Here is a 23,740-nt window from a genome sequence, read left to right on the forward strand (position 1 = left end):
ACCTACAGAGCTGCTACCTTCCTGACAGAAGAGTCGATTTGCTGGATTGAGTATCTACGTCATTGTAATGCAAAAAAAAAAAATACGAGTTAATATATTATTTGTAGGTGTGTATATAATATATAAAGGAAATTTGCATTCAAGCAAACCTACAGACACATACTTTGAAAGTACTGTTATATACAAAAACAGTCCTGTGTAACACAAACTATTCCTAAACATTCACAACTGAGGGAAATAACTGGAAAACGCATAGTGATCACTAAGAACAACTGGATCACTTGTTGCCACACGTTTGAAGACAATTTGATAAATTTGTATCAAACCTGATATCTTACATTTTGGAAGAGTTGACTAAACAAGGTGACAGCACAGGACTACAACTCCCAGAATGCAAAACGTGACAATGGCTGCAGGATTCATCGACTGCCACTGTCATATTTCAGCGGAGGAGTTTGCCGAGGTAAACTATTTGTGTCATTTACATTCGATATCAAGTATACAACGCAACCATAAAAATGCAATCTAGCCACCCCACCCTCACTAATGACAGTTTATATCTGGGATTTCATGGCGGATTTAACTATCAGCAGTTAACCAAACAGACTAAACATGCTGCTACAAGAATGCGTTTTGTAAGGTTAAGATTATAATTAAGATTCTTCTGCCCCGTGTGTATATAAATAGGAACGTGTATACATTAAAATATCCAGGAAACTTATGCGACAAACATGGCTCTCCGTAACACAAGCACAGCTGTCACTGAAGTGTTCATCCGGGTCAGAGTAATCGGGACAGGTACAGAAACTCTGGATTTTAACATATTTAAAACTGAAGAGAATCGCACAGGGTTTCCACAGACGCCCCGTTTGAGGTTTAAATGTTAAAGGTAATAGACCTAGACCGCCGCACACAGCCCGACTCATCTGAGTATGCACAGATTTTGCGATCAGTTTTGGTTTGACGTTACAGTTCAGTTTTTTACGACTGGGTGTCGCACACTGCTAAAACTGAATTACTGACCACAACTAGATCCTGGTGATTTCTATGTATGCAAATTTAATTAATACTGCCCTGTACACATTTTTGTATTAACTTAGCCCAACATAGCGACCTTCATATTATGCATGGCATCGTATGCTGATTAGATTAGACGGCGAGGCAACCAAAAGAAGCGCTTAGCCTATTTAGCTATTGACCATTTACACCGTGCAAACGTTTCAGGCAGTGTTTGACTTTTTATATAGTTTGTCTTTTACACTTTAGCCTGTGGTAAATAAAATCCAAACTGTTGATTTTTTTATTTGACTTTGGCGTTTTTTTTCTCAGCGTGTGGATCTAGGGGCTTGTGATTTGTGACCTATACTACTATATATAGTAGTACTATATTGATCCACGCACCGGCGTTACTTCTGTTTTGCGCAGTAAGAAAATATACGCTGCCAGTAGATTGATAATAAATAGGTAAATTGATAATTTACCTTTGATTAGTAAACGCCTAAAAAAACGATTCAAATGTGCACATATCTGGTATTTTTTAATTCGGCAATTCAAGGCTAATGTATTTTTACCTGTGGAACTAAAGCTGTCAATATTCCACCATCTTGTATGAAAAAGTTACATGACAAGCCACGTCACTTAAACCTGCTTCACCATTGGTTGACACCCTTATGATTAATTGGTCTCTCTGGTCGGCAACCGCTGCACATAGACAGACTGATCACATCTGAACGAAACTGCGTCTGAAAAAGATTCAACATGTTCAGTCTTCAAATCTGAAGACATCCCGACTGAAATCTGCATAATCTTGGTTTTAAGTGCACACACACTGATACGATTCATCCAAACTGTACGCCAGTTGAGATGAGATGAGTCGGGCTGTGTGCGGCGGGCTTTACTGATTCATGTAACCATTTGTTATACTTACAATAACCATGCTGGTTTAAAATGCATTCAAATGAAGAGGCAACAGTTTGCAGAGGTGGTTTACTGTTAAATAAAGTTAAATCTTGCTCTTAACACTGTGTCACCAGTGTTAACATTAAAGATGCAGTGTCCCACAATCATGCACAGATGGAGCTGATATTTTCAACAAATAACATGACAACCTGCTGAAATATGTGTAAACATGGAACATTATTTGGCAATACACCTTTAAATATAGGTATGACCATAATGAGAAATGTATAATAGAATATAAACCATTAAACTATTGCCTGGGGTGAAGGCATTACCTGAAATATAAATGTGGGAAATGAACACAATAGTGTAATTGATGTTAATGTGCTGTTCTCAGCTGTGGCTATGGTACAAACTGCTTTGTGTGGAGTATTTAATATTTAATTAAATTATATAATAGAGTTTCTGTTTAGTAGCTCATGTTACCTCAAGTTGTACAATACCATTAATTGAGAGCATACCCATAAAACATTTAATACCCTATTCACACTACCTAAATATTGAGCAATAACACATATTGAAAATGTGGTTGTGAATGACAACTGTACAGTTGTGCATGTAGTGTGTACATGGTAAATAACATATGGAATACATCTAGAAAATCCAGAAACATATTGCATTAAAATATATATTTTTTTATTTTTGGTAAATTGCTAATATGAATGTTTACGCTGCATCACACCATTTTACAATGCCGGTTGGAAAACAGTAACATAGAAACAGTAACATTTATTTGGCATTGAATTCACTCTTGACAGACAAGGAAAAGCCATGAGATTTGTAAGACATCTTGGTTTGGTAAGCGTTGATAACATTTGTTCCTATAGTGAGTCTGGTCCCATCGGTAGGCCCCATGCCAGTGTAGTCTATTTATTCGTTCTTGTCCTCGCCGTGGGTAATAATGTAGCTGATGTTCTTGTAGTCCACGTTGCCAGCCACATCAGGGGGGAAGGCAGTCCACAAGTTCTTGATCTCCTCAATGGAGAACCTGTCACACTGGGTTAGCAGCAGCTCCTCAAGCATTTCCTTCTTGATGGTGCCCGTGCTCTCTGGATCCAGAACCTTGAAGGCGGATGTGATGACGTCTTCCGGGTGAGCCCCCTTCAGCTTCTCGCCAAACATGGTCAGGAAGGAGGTGAAGTTGATTGGACCACTGGATTCCTTTAGCATGGCTTCCAGTTCTTCATTTTTCACGTTAATGCAGCCCATGACGGCAAAGGTGTCCTTCAGGTCGTCTTTGCTGATGAAGCCATCGCGGTTCTGGTCAATGACGGTGAAAGCCTCCTTGAACTCCTGGATCTGGGTCTGGTCAAATAATGAGGTGACGTTGGTGGAGCCGCCAGGCCTTCTCTTTGCTACCTTGGGTGCCATCTTTGGTTACTAGAGATGTTGTAAGAGGCTGGTATGTGCTCAGAAGTTGCAGCCTGACTCACCAATGCTCTCTAGGGGTTTATATACCCTGAAACTGCTTTGTACATGGAGCTAACTTTAGAATTGGTTTCTAGTTCTTAGGAGCACACAGTGGTGGGATAGGAAAGGGGCGGTACTTCTGAAATAGATTTTTCCTTCTTGTCCATTGACAGCTGTCTTCCTGGACAAATATGGAGGGGTGCGTTTCCATACAGCTGTCCCTGCATGCTTCTCATTTTCTCTAGTTCACTTTTTAAGTGTTTAGTGGACAGGCCTATAAACTAGTAAAACGTCTTTTACTTTCAACAGCAAAAAGTTTTAGAATGCACTGAGTGTCATCGCTGCTACTCTGTGGTATAATTATAATTGTATTTATTTCTTCTACAGGATGTAGGAGATGTCATTAAAAGAGCTAAAGAGGTCAGTAGTATCTTGTCTTTAAAGGAATACAGGTGGATTTTCTTTAGTGTAAATCTTTCACGGTTTTGGTTTTTTTCTAAAATGAAGTGTTAAAAGGTCTTGTTTTTCTAGTTTTGTAATATTAACAGTTACATTCAGAAAAAAATGAAAAAAATATAACTGTTAATGTTTAACATTTTAAAAAAATCAGCCCTGTAAATGATTTGACATACATTTTCTTGGGGTATTTTCTCTACTAATTGGGATCAGGGGATATTAGTAAAATCAATTTGTTTTGATAATCAAATTTATACAGTAAAATGATTGTATTACATTCAAAATCAAAACACCAACCATTTACCTTTAAAAGAACACAATAATTCAAATACATTTTACCAAAAATTAATTGTTAAATTTGTAGTTCTAATTTCTTCATATTTTCAAAGAAACACACATTACGGTAAACATCTATTTGATTTGTTAGTGTTATTTTTGTTCATAGCAATTAATGGAAAAGGCCACTGCTTTAGTACTTTTGCTAGCCCTGAACCTCCAAGAATGCAGTGACCATGAACACACACGTCTCTCAGGAATGCAGGATTATAAAATTGCATGAGTGTAGGGCAATCTATGTCTTACAGTGAACTCATTGCAATTGTGATTTTTACTTATATTACTGTTTTTTTCAGGCAGGAGTGAAGGCACTTGTTTCAGTTACAGAACATGCTGATGAATTTGAAAAAGTAATCCAGTTGCACACAAGGTATACAATAACTGGATATTGTGTGTTACGGGTGCATGTTCCAAATTTAAATTGAATTCAAATTTTAATCTTGTTTTTTCTGTTTTAATTATTTTGTAAAAATTTAACTCAGGGAAGAAAAAAAAGGGTAATCTAGGGAAGAAAACTCCACTCAAAACTTCAGACCGCTGTAGTAGTACAGAAAAGATAAATAACTATTTAAATCAGTAAACCACTAAACTAATATTTATATAAGCATCTTTTATTTATTCTTATTAAGACACTGAAAATGTTTAGTTATTTATGATTTGATATTTCTATACATTTCTGTAACTTTACTTTTACTAAGTTGTGGCTCGCCTGCTAAAAGCGCAGCCGTGTGGTGCGCAGGGTGGCGTCCTGGCTGCGCAAAGTAGGCCGGTCTTCACTGGGGACTCTGAAGGGAGTGTCACATTGGCTCTGGTGCTCCCATGGGTTTGGTAAGCAAAACAGGCAGGGACTGTTTCTCCTCATCACACTACAGCGAACCCTGCTGGCCAGGAACCCAGGGAGCTCAAAGGCAGACACCTGCAGAGCTGGCCTTTGTCCTCCAGAGGTCGGTAGCTCGCTGACATCTGCTCTTGAATTCCTGGGTGAAAAATGAAACTGGCTTGGTCGTGGGATCGGATGACGCTCACTGAACCATCGGATCTCTTGAGCTGTGTGGGGAATTGCTGCAGTGAGAAGAAAAGCGATTGGGCATTCCAAATTGGGAGAAAATCCAGGGTAAAATAATAATTGGACAGACTAAATTTATAAAAATAAATAAATAGGAAAGTGTATACATTCATTGCATTGTTACTTTTGAAACATTATAACTACTGGTACTTTAACATTTCACTTTTTTGGTGAGTTAGGCCTACATTTTATTTATGAAAATACTGGTCTGTAGTAGCGCAACTTAAAACATCTGAAATTAAACTAATCAGTCTAAATATCCCCCCTCCCCAATTTTACAAAATATGCTGTTAATTTAATTCAAAGTAACAGAATAATTGGCCAATTACATGAAATAGGAATTGCTTCTGCTGATTGTATTTAATACATATTTAGTCTGTGAAATATGCACTTTCATAAATTGAATCAGCACTTGCATTTGATGAAGTTATGTCATAATAATGCATGCTGAGTTTTGCTATTTCTTTTTTTTGTTTTCAGTGATGTTAATACAGGGGTCAATTCACCCCTGGAGGACAACACCAGCAGGATATGGTGTTTAAAAGCAACTAGCTCTGACGAGTCCTAGAAAATTACATGACACCGTTAGTAGTTTAAAAACAGAAGTGCAGTCTTGAAGAATCACTCTATAATCTTGTTTATTGGTTGCCAATTCAGCCCTTTATTATGACTTGTAAAAAAAAAAAAAAAATGAAACTGAATCCCTTGGTTCTCTAATCGTGTCTCTTGCCCTGTCTGCTATGCAGGAGTGTGATGATGGTCTCATATTTTATTCATGCTGCACTGTATATAGAACATTCTCGCTTTCTCTTTTGACACTCAGCTGTGTACAGCCTTAGTGGAGCTGCTTGCCTGGGGTCAATGTGCAGACTGAATGCTGCTGGCAGCACCTGTCTCCCCTCCTGCAGGGACTATGGGTCAGGATGTCTAAATCTGGCTCTCATGACCCTTTTATTTTTTACTTTTACCAAACAGGGCTAACCTACCCTCTTGTCAAGCTCAGTTTGATAATGCTATACTTAGATGTCCGCAGATCTTAGATCTAAAAAGGAAAGTCCAAAGCACTTGCCACGAGGGTTGCCACCCGTTCTGGTTTTGCCTGGATTGAACTCTTTTTGAGGCAGCTGTCCTGGGAAATCTGTAAGACTTCCTGGGACATGAAATGTCAAAGTATATGATGTATTTATTTATTTTTGTACGAAATGACTTTGGTGTCCCGGTTTTTTGTAAGTCAGAGGTGGGAACCATACTTGCCACATAATAGCTACCATGCTCCCTGTTGTTATTGCTTAATAATTTTAGTTGAACACAAGTAATTGCTGTCATTTCATTTAGTATCAGGCTCATATAATGCTAAGATATACAGGTTATCCCATTAATCAGTATCACTATTTCAGGTATCCAGATTTTGTGGTTCCATGCTTTGGGATTCACCCTGTTCAAGGCTGTGCTCCCCAGCTGCAGCAGCACAGTGTGACAATGCAGGTAATATATTAACAATGTGTGCAGAATGACTGGGGCATGTGTTCTTCATTTTACTCCAAAATAACCCTAAAAAAACAATTTTGGGGGTATAATGAAGAATGCATGCCCCAATTGTTCTGGATTAGTAGTAAATATTTGGGTTATAACTGAATTTTTGGAACAGATTGCTTATTAAAATACATATTTTGTCTGCATTTAAAGATGGGCTATATTCCAGTATACCAAGATATTTAGTTAGCAAGAGGTGTGAGCAGGTAAAGTTAGGAACAAATGCTCTAGATTTACCGAAAAACTATTTTAATTTTGAAAAAAAAAATTGTGACATTTCGAAATCTAACATAAAATATTGTACTACTATGATGGCTTCCGGTAGACTTTTGCGATATCATTTTGTAGTTTATTTGATTACATGATGTTAAAGAAAAGATGTAAATTATGCTCATATAGTTTAGTTTTTTAATTATGTCTCAGTCCTAAAATGCTAGGTGATGCAAAACTTTTGGCCATAGTTGTACTAGTGTAGACCTTCGTGAGACATTTTACAAGAAAATAATTTGCTTTTCCGGCTGCTTTCACAGACCCAGATTGGCATTTATTGTAATCTATGTTAGGGTTAGGTAGTCCAAGATTAGCCCAAAATACCATTGTCAAAATGTGCCACTTTGAAGTGTATATACTGTATTATAATATTGGCCTGAATTAAAATCTGAATGTATGCCATAATATAACACATTCCATTGTTGTTTTAATAGTACCCTTTTATGTGTAGACACTTGAGTAACTGGCAGCTGCTGTTTTTTCTAGAGCTGTCAGTTGAAGTTCAATTAAAAGTCCTGGTAGTGACAGCTGTGCAGTGAAAATAAACTATGTGACTGCTAATGATGAAAACATAAAAACTATCGTGGACAATACCGATATGTGACATACAAAAATAAATCAATAATAATATCTTACCAAGGAACCAATATAGGAGAATTTATTTATTAAAGACTATATTATGTATTAATAATGTAATACTAGTAAGAAGCCAGTAAGTACAGCTAAAGTGTTGTTTTTAGTTAACACTAGATCGTTTTATTCCTTTTGGAAATAACAGTAACACTTTCAAAAGAGGAGAAAAAGCTGCTCATGTTTATTTGTTTATTTGCAACTAGAAAAAAAGTTTTTCTGTCTCATTTCTTTGATGTGATACAAATACAAACAAGTGAATAGTTGTATAAGATTGTAATTATTTTTCCTACATTTAGGCTTTGTAATGAAACTGGCTTTCTTTCAGGATCTGGAACCTGCCCTGCCTTTCTTTAAGTACAAAGATGAAATAGCTGCAGTTGGTGAGGTAATATATATATATATATATATATATATATATATATATATATATATATATATATATATATATTAACTTTGCTGGGAATTGTGTAGCAGTTTCTAGCAATTAAGTAATTACTGTGTGCTGGAGTACATTTTGCCTTCAATAAGAGAAATGTTACCTTGTAAGAAAGTGAGCAATGTATTGGGATAGGCATTCCCTTATTAGTAAACTGTAGCTGGAGATACCGGGGTCAAACCAATGAATGAGTCTGTAATTGTTAACTAAGCGTGTTAGCAGTCAGATTGAAAAAGCAACATTGTTAATCAAGTACTAGTTATATTGTGCTGGTCTGTCACACACTCAGGTAGTTATATTGTGCTGGTCTGTCACACACTCAGGTAGTTATATTGTGCTGGTCTGTCACACACTCAGGTAGTTATATTGTGCTGGTCTGTCACACACTCAGGTAGTTATATTGTGCTGGTCTGTCACACACTCAGGTAGTTATATTGTGCTGGTCTGTCACACACTCAGGTAGTTATATTGTGCTGGTCTGTCACACACTCTGGGAGACAGGTGTCAGCAGATCACAAGCTGAAAAGAACACATTCTTTTAGGCATTTATTTGTTTCCAGCTTTGGGTGTCAGTGTAAGAAGGTACTGATGCAATCCCTTATTAGTAAATGATATATATGAGGGGGGGGGGGATACATTTTTTTAAAAACTATTCAAACTGATATTCAGAATTATATATATATATATTTTTATCTGTAGCTATGTTTAGACAGTTAAATCGAATTATCTGTGCAGGTTGAAGCTTGTGCCACCTTAGTATGGAATAATATCTCAACATGGATTTCCACAGTTTTTTCTTCAAAATGATTATTTTCTTGCTGTTTGCAGATTGGTCTTGACTTTACACCTTGGTATGCACCTCATTCTGAACAGCGTGATGAACAACAGAGAGTTTTCAGATCACAATTGGATATTGCCAAGCAGCTTGGTTTGCCAGTGTGAGTTTGTTTATTAATGTAATATATTTTGACCAGGATGAGCTCCATTAGAGTGTCCTCGCAGATGGAACAAATGTTGCCTGCAGTACCCATAAAGGAACAGGTACCACATAGCACCAATGATAAAACCGACATTGAGGAAAAATTCCATATAGCTCATAAAATAGATTACCTTTCTGACCAGTAGGGGTTGCTGAAGCAAGATTAGGTGAACTGTTCCCAGATATAATGTACATGTGATGCTCCCTTTAAGAGATTATAACAATGAAACAAATAGTACAATTACAGTATTCAAAGTAAAAATTGCATTTCAGTCAAAAGTAAAAAACAGTACCTCAAAAGGGGAGGGGTTGTAGCTACAATATCCATTTCTTTGCACATATCTAGGGCTCACTTTTCAGTTACATGATGTTCCTGCCTTCTCTCCCGCATTGCAAAGTGCGCTAAGCCTTATTACATTGCTTTGGAGAGACATAGCTGCTGTAAATCTGAAAAGAAAAACAGAGTCAACAAGCAAGGATCAACTAAACCACCTGTTCCTTAGTGTTAGTTCACTCTTGCATGACACATTTACACTCTTCAAAATACTTAGCAATTTATGGCACCAATCAAATGGTTGGTGTAGATTCATTGATCCCCTATTCCTTTCCCCTAGAGTTGCTAATTATACAGCTTCCTAGAAAGCGGAGTGTATAAAACACTCTCCCACACAGTGTCCTGTCCAGTGATCTCTTAGAAGATATTTTAGCAATTAATGGGATACTTACCTATCAATATTTTCACAATTTTTATTTTTTTACACGTATGGAGCCAATGCATTCATGTAACTTTTTAGATATAGTTCCGATATTTTAGACCGTTCTGTTATCCTTACAGTTTCATCCATAACTATAAACATTTAAAAAATACTAAAATAAACTAAGAAACTGTTAAATTCATTTTTAAACAACTAAAAAAAAAACTACATTTTTGTTCATTTGTTTCTTACAGCATAAAAAGTACTTATTTTTGACAGCACTTGGCTGATTATAAAAATGACACCCCTGATATCTATCCTAAAATATATAAATGCTGCATCTCCCTGTAGCAACTCAGACTTTGCATAAGATGAAGAAAATATGTATAATAGATCTAATGATTGAGAAACACTATTAACAGAACAAAAACCTCCCTGACGCTAAACAGTTCTGTGTGGTTCAAACTTGTATTCCAAATTAATATCCAGACTCCCAGCAGGAATTAGTGGCAGATCTATGAGGAATGGTATCCCCCTAAAACAATGTAAACACCTTCTGTTCTTGTTTTTAATGTTAAATTGGCGCCATCCTGGCCACTCAACCCTATTGACAGTGCTATTACATGTGTTTATAATTTAATTTCCATCCCCTGTACTCAGTCTGAGGTGACATGCATTTAAAAATATCATACATGTGCAATATGGAGTATATAATAAACTTTAAGGTATGTAAGAAATGTCATTTTTATCTTAGTAGTTAGCAGCAGAGCTATCACAGTACATGTGTCAAACACCATAACGTTAATCCCATAATGTCTCTTTTCTGTAACAGAAATGTGCACTCCCGTTCAGCAGGAAGACAGACCATTACCGCTCTTAAAGAGCAAGGTACAGTAAGTCTCAACTGCCTCAAAATACTTTATATCCTTTTAGTGTACATTATGTTCTTTATATGTTTGTCAGAACTACAGCATGCATACAGACCTCAATATGTAATGCAACATAGCCATGTGTTTGTTGGGCATCCACTTTACGTCCACTACTTTATTTCTTGTTTAAAAGCCCTTATGCTCTTGGAAGTTTAGTCTGTTCTGTAAATGAAATCAGTTTCAGTCACAATGGCTCTGAATCCAAGCCTGCACAACTGTTGTATCACATCAGACAAGTAACAGTCATAAAGGTGATGACTCTGTATTCCATTCCAGAGCACAGCCTCCACTGCAGATTTGCTTCCTCCTCTGAAGGAATTAGAGGTCAGAATCACTGTTACATATCCCTCCAGAACAATTTAAACACCTCAAGCTGAATGTGTCATCCTTCTGTCTTGACAGTGTCATTGCAGGTGTTTCAAATCCATGGCTGGGAAGCCTGTTGTTGTTGTTAAGATTATTATTATTATTTTTCTTTCCGCCAACAAAACCTTAAAAGTTGCATAAATTGAAAACCATTGCACGAAATTTCATAGCACTGTAGACGCCAATGGGAACTAATGTCCACAGCTGAGTGAACGCAATTGGTCACATGGTTTGGCAGCCATATTGGATTTTATGACAAATTTTGGACAATTTACAACATCTGCTTGTCGGAAACCACTTATCGCAGAGTTCTGAAACGTGGTGTATATGGTTAGGGATTGTCCAAGATGCACAGTGCTTGAAATGAAGCTGATTGGTTCAGTGGTATGGCGGCCATGTTGGATAACCTAATTAATACACAAATGTCTTCTCCAAAACTGCTAATCTAATCAAAGCATAACTTGGTATACATGATCCAAGGTTTTCTTTAAAGTTTGCTCAAATAAAGTTGCTACAGTAAAAAAACATGGTTGCCATGGGCCAATCAAATTACAGCATTGCTCTAGTTGTATACATTGCACATAAAATGAATGCCGTTCAACAAAAACTCTTGAAACTTCACAGAGTAGTGTCTACAACGGAGTAAATGGCTTCTTATTATATAACCGTTAACATTTTTTTTGTGTGTGTGTATGTGTATATATATATATATATATATATATATATATATATATATATATATATATATAATATTGTTTTTGATTGTGTTATAAAGTTATTTTTTAAATTACATAAAGTATTTTTTACATTGGCATAATTCTGTATAGAATATGTTATGCATAAATAATTGTGATAAAGTAGGTTAAATGTCTATGTTTTTCAGGAATTCAGCATGCCTTGTTACATAACTTTGCTGGGAAGCCTTCGGTTGCTATGGAGGGAGTACAGGCTGGCTATTTCTTCTCCTTCCCTCCTGCTGTCTCTAAAAATGAGCAGGTGGGTCATTTAACACTTTAGTAGTAAGTGGCAATTTAATTTAAACCAATTAAACATTCAGTATAGTACAGTATTTCAAATGCATGCAGGTAATATTTATTGACTTTTTGTATTCTCTCAGTATAGTTATTTAGGGTGGTTATTTTAAAATCCAAACAAAGTGAGTCATGCAAGCAAGCAGGTGGTTTAAAAGCAGTCCTTCCATGTTTCTGTTCATTGTTTCATAAAACAATACTGTAACTAAAAGAAAATAGTCAACTAAATTTGACTTAATTATGTAGCTCTGTAACTGTGAACACGTTGGCTAAAGAATGGTACAATATCCTCAAGAATCATTTAACACAATGAAGCCAAGTAAAGAAGAACCTTCTTAATCTGAACAATAGCAAAGTACAACATCAGCAATGGAGTGTTCATCAGAACGTCTGCCTAGTGGCTTCCACTTGGCCTTGCTACACCCTAGTTAGGCTGGGGTAGAATTTCCCATAAAATAGCCTGTTAACCATGTAATTAACCACATAACACCACATAATATCAGTCAAATTAGTTAAATATACTAGAAACTAAAGCAATACAAAAGCCAAATAGTAGAAAGTAGTATACACAATCTTCTGCTGTAGCAAGGTATTGCTTACTCTGTCCCTAAAACCATTCATTAATCAATGGAACCCTGATTAGAGGGCTTTACTGCCTGGTAGTTGACAGTGTCAGAAAGGTAAGAGCTACAGTACATACAAGGTCAGCTACCATGAGAACAGTTTATATATGTACTGTATATATGATACCGCACTTGTGTTCACACGTTTTTTTTTTTTTTTGTTGTTCCCCTTAGCGTGTTAAACTGGTTAAACAAATTCCACTGGAACACATTTGCCTAGAAACAGATTCACCAGCTCTTGGACTAGACAAAGAGGTAATATGCACGCTTTTTTGGTCTTACAGTATGTGTCTGCTGATAATACACAGGGAAATGTGTAAGGTAGATTAAAAGTAATTTTCTTAACCTTCTAAAAAACAAACCTGTTAGTCTGTCCATAAAGTGCCTGGTGACTATGAAGTATGCCTGTCAGCTATTTAAACATTCTCATCCACTTCACAAAAACATTTCTGTCCTGAGAGAAATTATATTTGTAAATATTGATGTACTTGAGGTCAAAATTATCAATACATTTGCAGGTGTGGGTTTGGAAAGATACATTTCAACAAGTCAACAAAAAACGTTTATTTTAATAATGTTTCCAGCTATTATTGAGCTAAGCAGGAAAGCAGTGCTTGCAGCGGTGATAGATCAGAGGGACTCAGAATACTACTGAGCCACAAGCAATGCAGTACATAAAATCAAAACTGGTTATTTGCATGTAATGAGGACTATACTTACAAACACTCACATTACTCTGTCATGCATTGAACACCTGTACAGGGATGTGCAAGTTGTTTATTCTGCAAGGAATGGTATATGTGTTGACAAAATTTGCACACAAGTCATTTAGCAGTACTAGAGGGTTGCTGGGATATGACTAGCTTGTGACTAAGTGTGGCAAGGTGCCCGTCCCTTTTATTATTTATGTATGATGATGATGATTATTATTATTATTATTATTATTATTATTATTATTATTATTATTATTATTATTATTATTATTATTATAATATATTTTTGTGTGTGTGCTGATGGATGATAGCCGTCCGACATTATTCACTCGTAAAGTGAAGCTGGTGGGAATGGGGTTAAATCCCCATCCCAGTAAAGCCCGTAAGAATGTGGCTGGAGCCTTAATAAGGTAATTGTTTAATTGGTAATTAAGGCTCCAGCCACAGTATAAAAGACCCACTCCGGGCTCAGAGTAGAGATTTGTGAGGAGAGTGAAGGATAGTAAGAGCAAATGCTACCAAGCCAGCGAACAAGGTACTCGTAATTATAAAAGTAATTATTTGTAAGTGTTTATTTTTACTTTGGCCAGTGAGCCCTTGTGAACGAGTGGTTTGCAGTGCTCAGGTGTACAGGTGATGCAGGGGTTCCAATAATGACAGACACAAAGGTACGATTAAAACAGCACTTTAATAATGCTCTTTCGGTTTGAGACCGTTAAATAATAAAGCTGGCTCTACCAAACAATGGGTATTGCCAGCATATAACAAAAGGGGTTGCAGTCCCGAAATAATAAGACAAACACAAAACACGCAACACAGACACATAAACACGTCTCCTGACTATGTGTGCTGTTTGTGCAGGTGCAGTGCTCAGCAGTGGTGGTTTGTGCGTTCAGGTCCGGGCTTAGTGCTGGTTTCGTGCTGCAGATATAATTTATCAATGGGAAACACTCCATTCACATTTCCCATCCTCGTTTCCTCCCATTAACCACAACAAAGGAACCGACCACGGCATCACGCCCCCCTAAAGTACCCTAAGCCCCGCCGCCTTCTGATAGCTAGTTCAATCACGCCTCCTCCAATTCATGACTGAAACTTCGCTTACCGTACTAGGGCGAGGACTCCTGGTACTGTGACATCGCCCCCTTCCTGAATGGCCGGCTTCCGACTGCCCCTGGAAAGAACTGCCCAACCATTCAGTACGAAGCATGCAGTTTCTGTTGTACAGTGCCCTCACCAGTCGAGAGGGAGATTGTTGATTCAGATTCATTCGCTCTCTGTCACATATCCCACCGCTCAGAGTGGAGCCGAAGGAACACTCGGCTGAATCTACCTTAACCCATTACACCCCCCTCCCGGGAAAAGTAATCCGCATTTTGGTGATCTTTCCCTGCACGGTGTGCCATGAAATACATGAAGGGTTGCAATGCCAGATACCACCGAGTTATCCGGGCATTGCTATCCTTCATCGTGCTTAACCATCGGGGTGGGGCGTGGTCAGTGACGAGATAGAATGAATGTCCCAATAGGTAGTAGCGCAAGGTCTGAGTGCCCCATTTAATGGCCAGACATTCCTTTTCTATGATGGAGTAGTTGCGCTCCCGAGGGAGCATTTTCTTGCTTATGTAGAGGATGAGGTGTTCTACTCTGTCGACCTGCTGGGACAAGACCGCCCCCAGACCACGTCGGTATGGAGGAGGAATTCCTTATCAAAATCTGGTGTGATTAGGGTGGGGGCTCGGCAGAGTCGTTACTTAATGTGTGGTCCAGTGGTCAAAGAAATTGTAACCAGGAGGTCCCCAGTTCAAATCCCACCTCAGCCACTGACTCATTGTGTGACCCTGAGCAAGTCACTTAACCTCCTTGTGCTCCGTCTTTCGGGTGAGACGTAATTGTAAGTGACTCAGCAACTGATGCATAGTTCACACACCCTAGTCTCTGTAAGTCGCCTTGGGTAAACGCGTCTGCTAAATAAGCAAATAATAATAATAATAATAATAATAATAATGGTATCAAATGCTCCCTGACATTCCCCTGTCCATTTAATTAAATTTGGTGCGCTCTTTGTAGTGAGGTTCACTAGAGGGTTGACCACTGTGGCATACTCAGGGATGAATCGTCGGTAATAACCCGGCCAACCCCAAGAGCGACCTCACCTGGGACTTGGTTTTCGGGATTGCCGCGTCCATCAAAGCCTGGACTTTGGTGGCGACGGGTTTCACCTGCCCATGTCCCATAATAAATCCTAAATATTGGGTTTCTCCTTTGGCAAATGCACATTTACCCAAGTTGGCTGTCAGCCGGGCTACCCTCAGAGACTGCAAGACGGCTGCGACCCTAGGCAAATGCTCTCGCCAGGTGGAGCTGTAGATAACCACATCATCAATATACGCTACCGCATATTCATGATGTGAGCGTAAAACCTGGTCCATTAGTCTATGAAAGGCAGCAGGCGCACCATGTAGCCCAAACGGCATGGTTGTGAAATGAAACAGACCATTGGGTAGAAAATGCAGTTTTCTCACATGATCTGCCGGTTAAGGAGATCTGCCAGTATTCCTTCGTCAAGTCCAAAGTTGAGATGAACCTCGCCGTTCCCAGTCTGTCTAGAAGCTCGTCGACCCGAGGCATGGGATATGCATCAAACTTGGCAATAGCGTTTACCTTGGGGAAATCAACGCAGAAGTGGTTGGTACCGTCCTTTTTGGCGACTATCACAATCGGACTGCACCACTCGCTTCTGGAAGGCTCAATCACCCCAAGTTCGAGCATCGCCCGCACCTCTTTGCGAATGCCACGTCGTCGACTTTCCGGGAAAAAACATCCTTGAACTCCTCAATTAACTGGCGCAGATCTCTCTGCTGATCTGGGAGTAACTGTTCCCCCATCGGCATATTCTGTATGCTAGGGGCTTCTATACAGGGTCCAAAATCACCCTCTACCTCGCCTGGGGCTATAAATAAGGCCTCCCTTGCCTGCCAGGGCTTTAATAAATTGATATGGTAAATTTCCTGTTCATTGCGGTGATCAGGCTGCCGAATTTCATAATTCATTTTCCCTATAGCCCGAATCACCTCATATGGCCCCTGCCATTTAGCATATATCTTAGATTCCGATGTGGGAAGAAGCAGCACTAACTTGACTCCTGGTCGAAAGGTCAGAATTCATGCATTTTTGTTATAATGCTGCTGTTGCCGGTGCCGAGCTGATTTTAGATTGTCTTGGGCCAAACGACCGACCAAATCCAGACGATCGCGGAGTAGGAGCACATGCTACACTACATTTTTGGACGAGCCTTTATGTTCTTCCCACCCCTCTCAACAGATCGAGGATGCCGCGAGGCTGTCGGCTGTGCAAGAGCTCAAAGGGGGAGAACCCTGTCGAACTCTGCGGCACCTCTCTCACTGCAAAAAGGAGGAATGGGAAGGAGCGCTGCCCAATGTTTCTGCTCTTGATTCACAAATCGTCTCAGCATCTGCTTTAATGTTTGATTAAAACATTCCACCAAACCGTCAGACTGTGGGTGATAAACAGATGTCTGGATGGGACGTATTTTTAACATTTTATACACCTGCTGTAGTGTTCGAGACAGAAAGTTAGTCCCATGGTCAGTCAGTATCTCTTTGGGGATCCCTACTCTCAACATAATCTGTACTAGTTCTTTGGCTATTGCAGCGGCACTAGTGGACCTCGTGTTGCATAATCCACCACCACTAATATATGCGTATACCTGGAGTCAGTAGCAAAGGGCCCATTATGTCCATTGCAATGCGCTCAAAGGGAGTGGAAATAATTGGCAGTGGGACCAAAGGAGCGGGGCGCACTCGCCCCGGCGATTCTCGCTGGCAGTCCGGGCATGTGGCTACATATTTCGACACTTCATTATGAAGCCCTACTGAATAAAATCGAGCCAATGTGCCTTCCCTCGTCTTGTCGGCTCCCAAATCTCCTGCAAAGGGGATATCATGCTCCAGCCTCATGACCTCGGGCCGACAGGAAGGAGGAACCATCAATTGTGTTACAGGCTGCCCTGTTCCCGTGGCAGGGTTTACCCTATACAGTAATTGCCCCTTGATAATGAAGTGCGGATATACCAGCGCTCCAGCACCTTCAACATCCTTAACTTCAATAGCCTGGACCTGTCCCCAAGCGTGCACCAGTGTGGGGTCGTTTTTCTGGTCCCACACTAGGTCCGCGCTTGAGCCCCACATGTCCGGTACATTGAGAGGGGCTGGAATAACCACTGCCCTGGATGGCCCAGTAACCTCACCCTCACACTGCATACCGACTCCCTTTGAGTGGCGTTTGATACCATCCGCGCTCTCTCCCACCAGTCCCCAGCCTCGTTTCAGAGCTGCACCTTCCCATTTTTCGATCTGTCTCTCTTTCTTTGTTTTCCTAGGATGAAAAAAGGGAATTAAACAGGTCGGCTTGTAAGGGGAAAATCTCACCAATCGTTTCCCCTGCTCTGTCTGCCACGTTTACGTGTGCGGTCGGGACTGTCGATACCGTGGCCAGTCCCAGCCCAGAATTACAGGGTGCGGCAGCCTTTCCACCACCCCCACTGTGAGGTGGCGCTGTGTCTGACCTATCGACACATATGTTTTTAGGGTGGGGTATGTCGCCGTGTCTCCATGGATACAGGAGATCGCCACCATGCCTTGTGGCTGCCACGACACACCGCCTAAGAGAGACGTTTGAATTAAGGTCTGTGCACACCCTGAGTCCACTAAAGCCTGGGTACACACAAAGATGAATGTATCCTATCAGAGTCACCTGTGATTATCATCATTGTTCAAAACTAACATTTCAGTGAAGTGGCTGTAGTAGTAATAAAAACACACACTACAGATATATAACACTTGGTAAAACATGAACTATCGCAAACACAATTCAACCTTTTGTACAATACATTTGCATACCTTAATTTGTATATACAGTATTTGCATTGGACTGAACACAAACTTGATTTCCATTACATGAGTGTAGGTGTTAAAACTTGAAAATGCTGATATTGGACTCGGCTCTTGCCAAGATAAGCACCAACTAAGACATGGCTTCTTTTACTGTAAACTGTGATCCATCTGCATCCATTTCAACTAGCCCAAAACTTCAGCTCGATAGTGACTCAGGCGTCCCAGCATCACCCCCCTCCGTCCCCCACTCAGCTAAACCCAGCTTACTTACCTTCCTTTACATCAACATTTTTTTTATTTCTACTGTGCTTGAGATCCCCAACCAGAATCTTTTCGTCTCAACCAGAGCCAGTTGCTGCTCCTGTCTGCTGCTTCAGATAGGTTCTTCACTATGCTTTTCAACTCTTGACCACTGAATCCGATATCTCTGAGAAACCGGGTTGTGGAATGTGCCACAAATCCTCGACAACTCACCTCCACTGGGTAAACCTGGACTCTCCATCCTCGCTGTTCCGCTTCAGCAGCTAGTTGAGCGTACCGAAGTTTCCTTTCATACACCTCATCCACAGCATCCTCCCATGGCACTGTTAACTCTACCAGGTGAACAAGGCGTGCTGATCCAGACCACAAGACAATGTCAGGTAGAAGGTTAGTGGTGGCAATCTCAGATGGGAAAATAAGCCGTTGTCCAACATCTGCCAGCATTTTCCAGTCTCTAGCAGCTTCCAGTTGTCCTAGACAAGTTTTGGTTTTAATACCTTTTCTTGGAGGTTGCTCCCCTGGATGGAGGAATGTTGTTCTTCGTGTGTCATTGTTGCAGGGCGGTAGAAAAGCCCTGCTATAAAATATATTGTTTAAATATGTTAGAATGGGGTACTCCCTGCCCCTGTGCATATTTTGTATTATTATTATGATTTACTGTTTAAAATAGGATGGTGAAAAGCCGTGCGGTTTGTTATTGTTTTGTGTATTTTAAAAACCTTGTGCAGAAGGTGACCATCTCCTGAGCTAATTAATTGATTAATTGTTGCTAATCGGGAGATGGTCACCCGTATAAAAGCCTGCAGCTTTCTGCACTCTAGGAGAAGGTGTTTGAGAGGAGCAAATGACAGCAAAAGAGAGCAACAACGAAACTGAAAGCAAGAACTGGATAAACTTACCCGTATAGGATCAGTGAAGGCGACTGCCCAGCCTGACCTAGATATTTTGTTTTGTGTGCGAGACTTTGTTTTGTTTACCTTTTTATTTTCGCTCTGTGAGCAGTATTTTTTTTTGTTCAAATCTTTACTTTGTATTTAATTAAAAAATATGAGCGCAGCAGCGCCGTTTTGCCCCGTACCTATCTGTGTTTATGTTTCCTCCCCTGTTCTGACGTCACCACCCACGCTACAAAAAGCTACCTGATCACAGTTATATATTGCTGGCATTGGTGGCAACCTGTTGGTCATGCTGCGCTTGTCTTCCAATGCTAAAGCCAAACATGGCAGCACCTGGTCATGACGCCAAGTAAACCGTCCTTGGCTAAGACACACCTTATGTCCTGTCAAAATGTGTCTTAATGTAGCTGGCAATGAACACAAAGGACACCACGGATCCTCCCCTACCCATAGATTACGGTTCTGTGGTGACAGGAGAACATCATATGTGGACCTGATGAGGAAACTGATTCTGCTCTGTTCCATTGTCTATAGATCTCACCAGCCAATCTTGCATTGTTCCACACTCTCCCATCTCGTCCATTCTCCCTGCTTGGCCTGGGAAACTGCCTTTACGCACCTTATCCCCTCCTCCTGCTTTTGCACCTTGTTGACTACCAGCTTCCTGGGGCTGGGGCTACTTTGTGCCATGTAGGAGAAGCTGAAATGAGACCAAGGCCTCCTCTTCCATGCTGTACTTGCCCCATGATATCACTGATACGAAGGGCAGCCTTTGCATCTTCCACAGCTTCCTTTGCCGGCCACTTTCTTCCAGTTTTCAACACAGGTGCTGCATCCCTCACACATTTGTTGTGTGACTCCAATCTAACCTTTGCACACTTAAACTCCTTGGTTAGAGCTGAGACTGGCAGCTGCAATATCCCTTTACCATACAGTCCCACTCTGCTGAGGCAGTGTGGAACTCCTAACCATTTCCTGACGTATGAACTGATTAATGCTTCCAGCTTCTCTACTGTTGTCAAGGAAACATCATACACAGTGAGTGGCCACAGAAGTCTTGGCAGTAGACCAAACTGAAAGCACCAGAGTTTAAGTTTGCCCAGTAAAGCGCCGCTGTCTATGCTCTTCAACCCTTACACTGCTTGTTGTCTCACTTCTCCCACATGAACGGTGTCCTTTAGGTCCCCATCATACCATCTCCCAAGACTTCTCACAGGCTTCTCAGACACTGTTGGTATTGCCTCACCATTAATGTAGAACCTCTTATCCACTACTTTACCTTAAATTATAGTGATGCTCCATGACTTAGTGGGCTTGAATAGCATTTGTGCCCATTCAATGTCATTGATTAGTTTGTCCAATAACCGATTAGTGCAGACTACTGTTGTAGTCATGATTGTCATGTCATCCATGTATGCTCTAATTGGTGGCAGTCGCATTCCAAAAGCCAAGCGTTCTCCTCCCACTACCCATTTTGACGCCCTAATAATTACTTCTGGTAGAGAAATGGTGCATCGTGCCATTATTCAAACGTATTAGAACATTTCTTGTAAATGAAATCCAAAAACACTGTTTGTATCATATTTCAGTTCAGAAAGTTACGCATAATTTGAGAATTGAGCCCTTTAATATTTTTACGCTAAATAATTTAACATTTTCGTACAGTCTATTTCATTAACAAGGAATTTTCAAACGTATTTTCTAAGTTTGTGTTCAGTCCAATGCAAATACTATATATACAGTATTGCTGTTGAACATGTAATTTGTGTAGCAGCCATTTTTACTTATTTATTTTTTAAAGGAGTCGTGTCACTGCCATAGTGGAATTTTCATTTATTTTCCAAATACATTTTTGAACACACCCCTGAAATAGATTTCAAACAGCGGATAGAGAGAAAACAAACATCCTAGAAGCAGTGGTTATCCTTTTTAGATTTATATAACTGGCAGAAACAGAATTATTACTTATAATAGAATTATCACTAATCATCTGTGACTTAAAAATAATTATTGATATTGCAATAATTGATTATTATTCCAATCCTAAATGTACCTTTCTCGTGTATGTTTTTTCAAGGTCAATAGGTTTATAAATCCCAACCTAAAAACATGGGAACAAGTCTAAATTCTGCAACCTCTTAAGATTATTGTTTTCATATTTCTCAGGTACGAAATGAACCAAAGAACATCACCATTTCTTGCGAGTACATTGCTAAAGTGAAAGGTGTTACACCAGAGAGAGTTGCTGAAATTACAACTCAGAATGCTCTAAAACTGTTTCCTAGAATTCACAGAACTGTGAAATGCCTACAAGAAGCCTTGTGATCTATTACTTGTGTGAAGGAGCATGGAAAAAGGATGGATTGAATGCAAATCATTAAAAACACCAAAGTACCAAAAGGCCTTTTTAAATCCTTCTTTTACCATTTTCCTCTTTCCATCAACAAAAAAAGGCACACTTTGAGGACACGGCACCTGTTTGCTGAAGGGATCATTTTGCACAGTTACTAGGGACAAAACTCAACAAGCAGAAAATAGTACATCAGGTTAAAGTACACATGAAGAGAAAACAGAATCAACATAAAGCGTTGTGAAAATAAAAAGACAGATATCATAATGTATTGCAGTAATTAAATATCTATATGTCTGTATGTGTTGTGAAGATGTGAGTGAGTATAGGCATCTAAAATTGTACAGAAAATGTATCATGCAAGCCTAGACTACAAAGTAATGTAGCAACATAGTTTGGATTGTGTCCTTAGTAAATTGTATCAGTGTTTTTCCTTATTTGCTAATATGTCATGCACTATTTGAGAAGCGGGCTTCAACTCCTCTAGCAAAATCTAATGGGACTTCAATTAGACGTGACCTGGCTAACATAATGTGAGATTTCAGGGTTCAGGATGCCTACTGTTTTGAGATAATGAATTCCTCATATTTGGTATGTGGGGTGAGGTTACTTTAACCTGAGTAAAACAGAGCTGCAGTTTTAATATTTGGTACATAGTCGTATTCTGTGATTCTCAGTTAAGTTCCATTGCCAGTGTTGCCCAGTAATAATTAACATGTATGTAACAAAATAGCAACAAGCTAACAAGCAATTGTGAGTCTTGAGAGTTTGAACAGGAATGCAGCAATTCATGTGTAATGTATTTAAACTTGAATTATTGTATTTGTTATCAATAATGTATTTAAAACATGCATTTGCATATCAAGGATTTATTTTTGTATTAATAAACAAAAATAGGTATAACCTATACACGGGATAATCTGGATGTACTCTATCAAACCAAATGCAAATTGAACCAACTGCTATTGCTGTGTTAATAAGGAGGCTGTGTGGTCCAGTGGTTAAAGAAAACGGCTTGTAACCAGGCGGTCCCCGGTTCCAATCCTGGCTCATTCACTGACTCACTGTGTGTGACCCTGAGCAAGTCACTTAACCTCCTTGTGCTCCGTCTTTTGGGTGAGATGTTGTTGTAAGTGACTCTGCAGCTGATGCATACCATAGTTCACACACCCGTTTCTGTAAGTCGCCTTGGATAAAGGCGTCTGCTAAATAAACAAATAATAAAATACAGCCGTGCCTAATACATAAAGGAAGATGCTATTGACAAGAATGTTATTGACACACATTTCAAAAGGCAAAAAATGCAGGTAAAACATAATCTTGTTAATAGCAGCTTTTATGTGTATAGCCATTTCTATAAACGGGCTAGTGTCAATTCAAAATCATCTGTATTATACACCAAATAAAATGTTTTACGTTTTGACGTAGTTGGATATTTATTTATTTTGTAATATTTTTTTGTTTTCGTTAATCACCTGCTATCTTTAGATGTCTAGTCCTCCCTTTGATTATAGTGGATTGAATACCTAGGCAGGGTTCTCAACTAAGCACCATTTTACACTTGTTACCCAACAGATGCAAATAAACTTGTTGCATCCTATTACAGTTGTATTCTATTAGTATTATTGCACTTACTTCAAACTATACTGTGTTTAAATATTAATCTGGCATTGTAACACTGTACTACCCTGGATAAAGGTGGCTGTCAAATAAATAAATAATAATAATAAAAGATGCATGCAGTTTTTTTGTTCTTATCCACAGTGTCCAATCATTACACCCCCCCCCCCCCCCCCCCCCAGTTATAGTCCTGTATTAAATAATACTGTTGTTGTTTGATTTGTTTAATGCATCTGACAATCAAATAAAAATCCTTTACAAA

The 23,740-nt window shown here is 39.4% G+C and overlaps 2 protein-coding genes across 3 annotated transcripts; one reads left to right on the forward strand and one right to left on the reverse strand.

The window, feature by feature from the left end:
* The first annotated feature begins 335 nt into the window (after positions 1–335).
* LOC117411420 (putative deoxyribonuclease tatdn3) lies at positions 336–23,626 on the forward strand. 2 transcript variants are annotated; one of them, XM_034018937.3, is made up of 11 exons: positions 336–463; positions 3,757–3,789; positions 4,458–4,531; positions 6,625–6,712; positions 7,989–8,048; positions 8,928–9,037; positions 10,606–10,661; positions 10,979–11,026; positions 11,952–12,064; positions 12,897–12,977; positions 21,675–23,626. In XM_034018937.3, exons 1-11 carry the CDS (start codon positions 392–394, stop codon positions 21,831–21,833), a joined length of 894 nt encoding a protein of 297 aa, XP_033874828.2. In that variant the 5' UTR covers positions 336–391; the 3' UTR covers positions 21,834–23,626. The 2 variants fall into 2 exon arrangements, with proteins under 2 accessions (XP_033874828.2, XP_033874829.2); XM_034018938.3 differs by lacking the exon at positions 10,979–11,026.
* On the reverse strand, positions 2,607–3,396 carry LOC117411421 (myosin regulatory light chain 2, skeletal muscle-like). The gene has a single exon (XM_034018939.3). The coding sequence runs from the start codon at positions 3,328–3,330 to the stop codon at positions 2,830–2,832; it is 501 nt and encodes a 166-aa protein (XP_033874830.2). The 5' UTR covers positions 3,331–3,396; the 3' UTR covers positions 2,607–2,829.
* Positions 23,627–23,740: the final 114 nt, after the last annotated feature.

Source organism: Acipenser ruthenus, chromosome 6 (genome assembly GCF_902713425.1).
Source record: "Acipenser ruthenus chromosome 6, fAciRut3.2 maternal haplotype, whole genome shotgun sequence".
In the NCBI taxonomy this organism is placed as follows: domain Eukaryota; kingdom Metazoa; phylum Chordata; class Actinopteri; order Acipenseriformes; family Acipenseridae; genus Acipenser; species Acipenser ruthenus.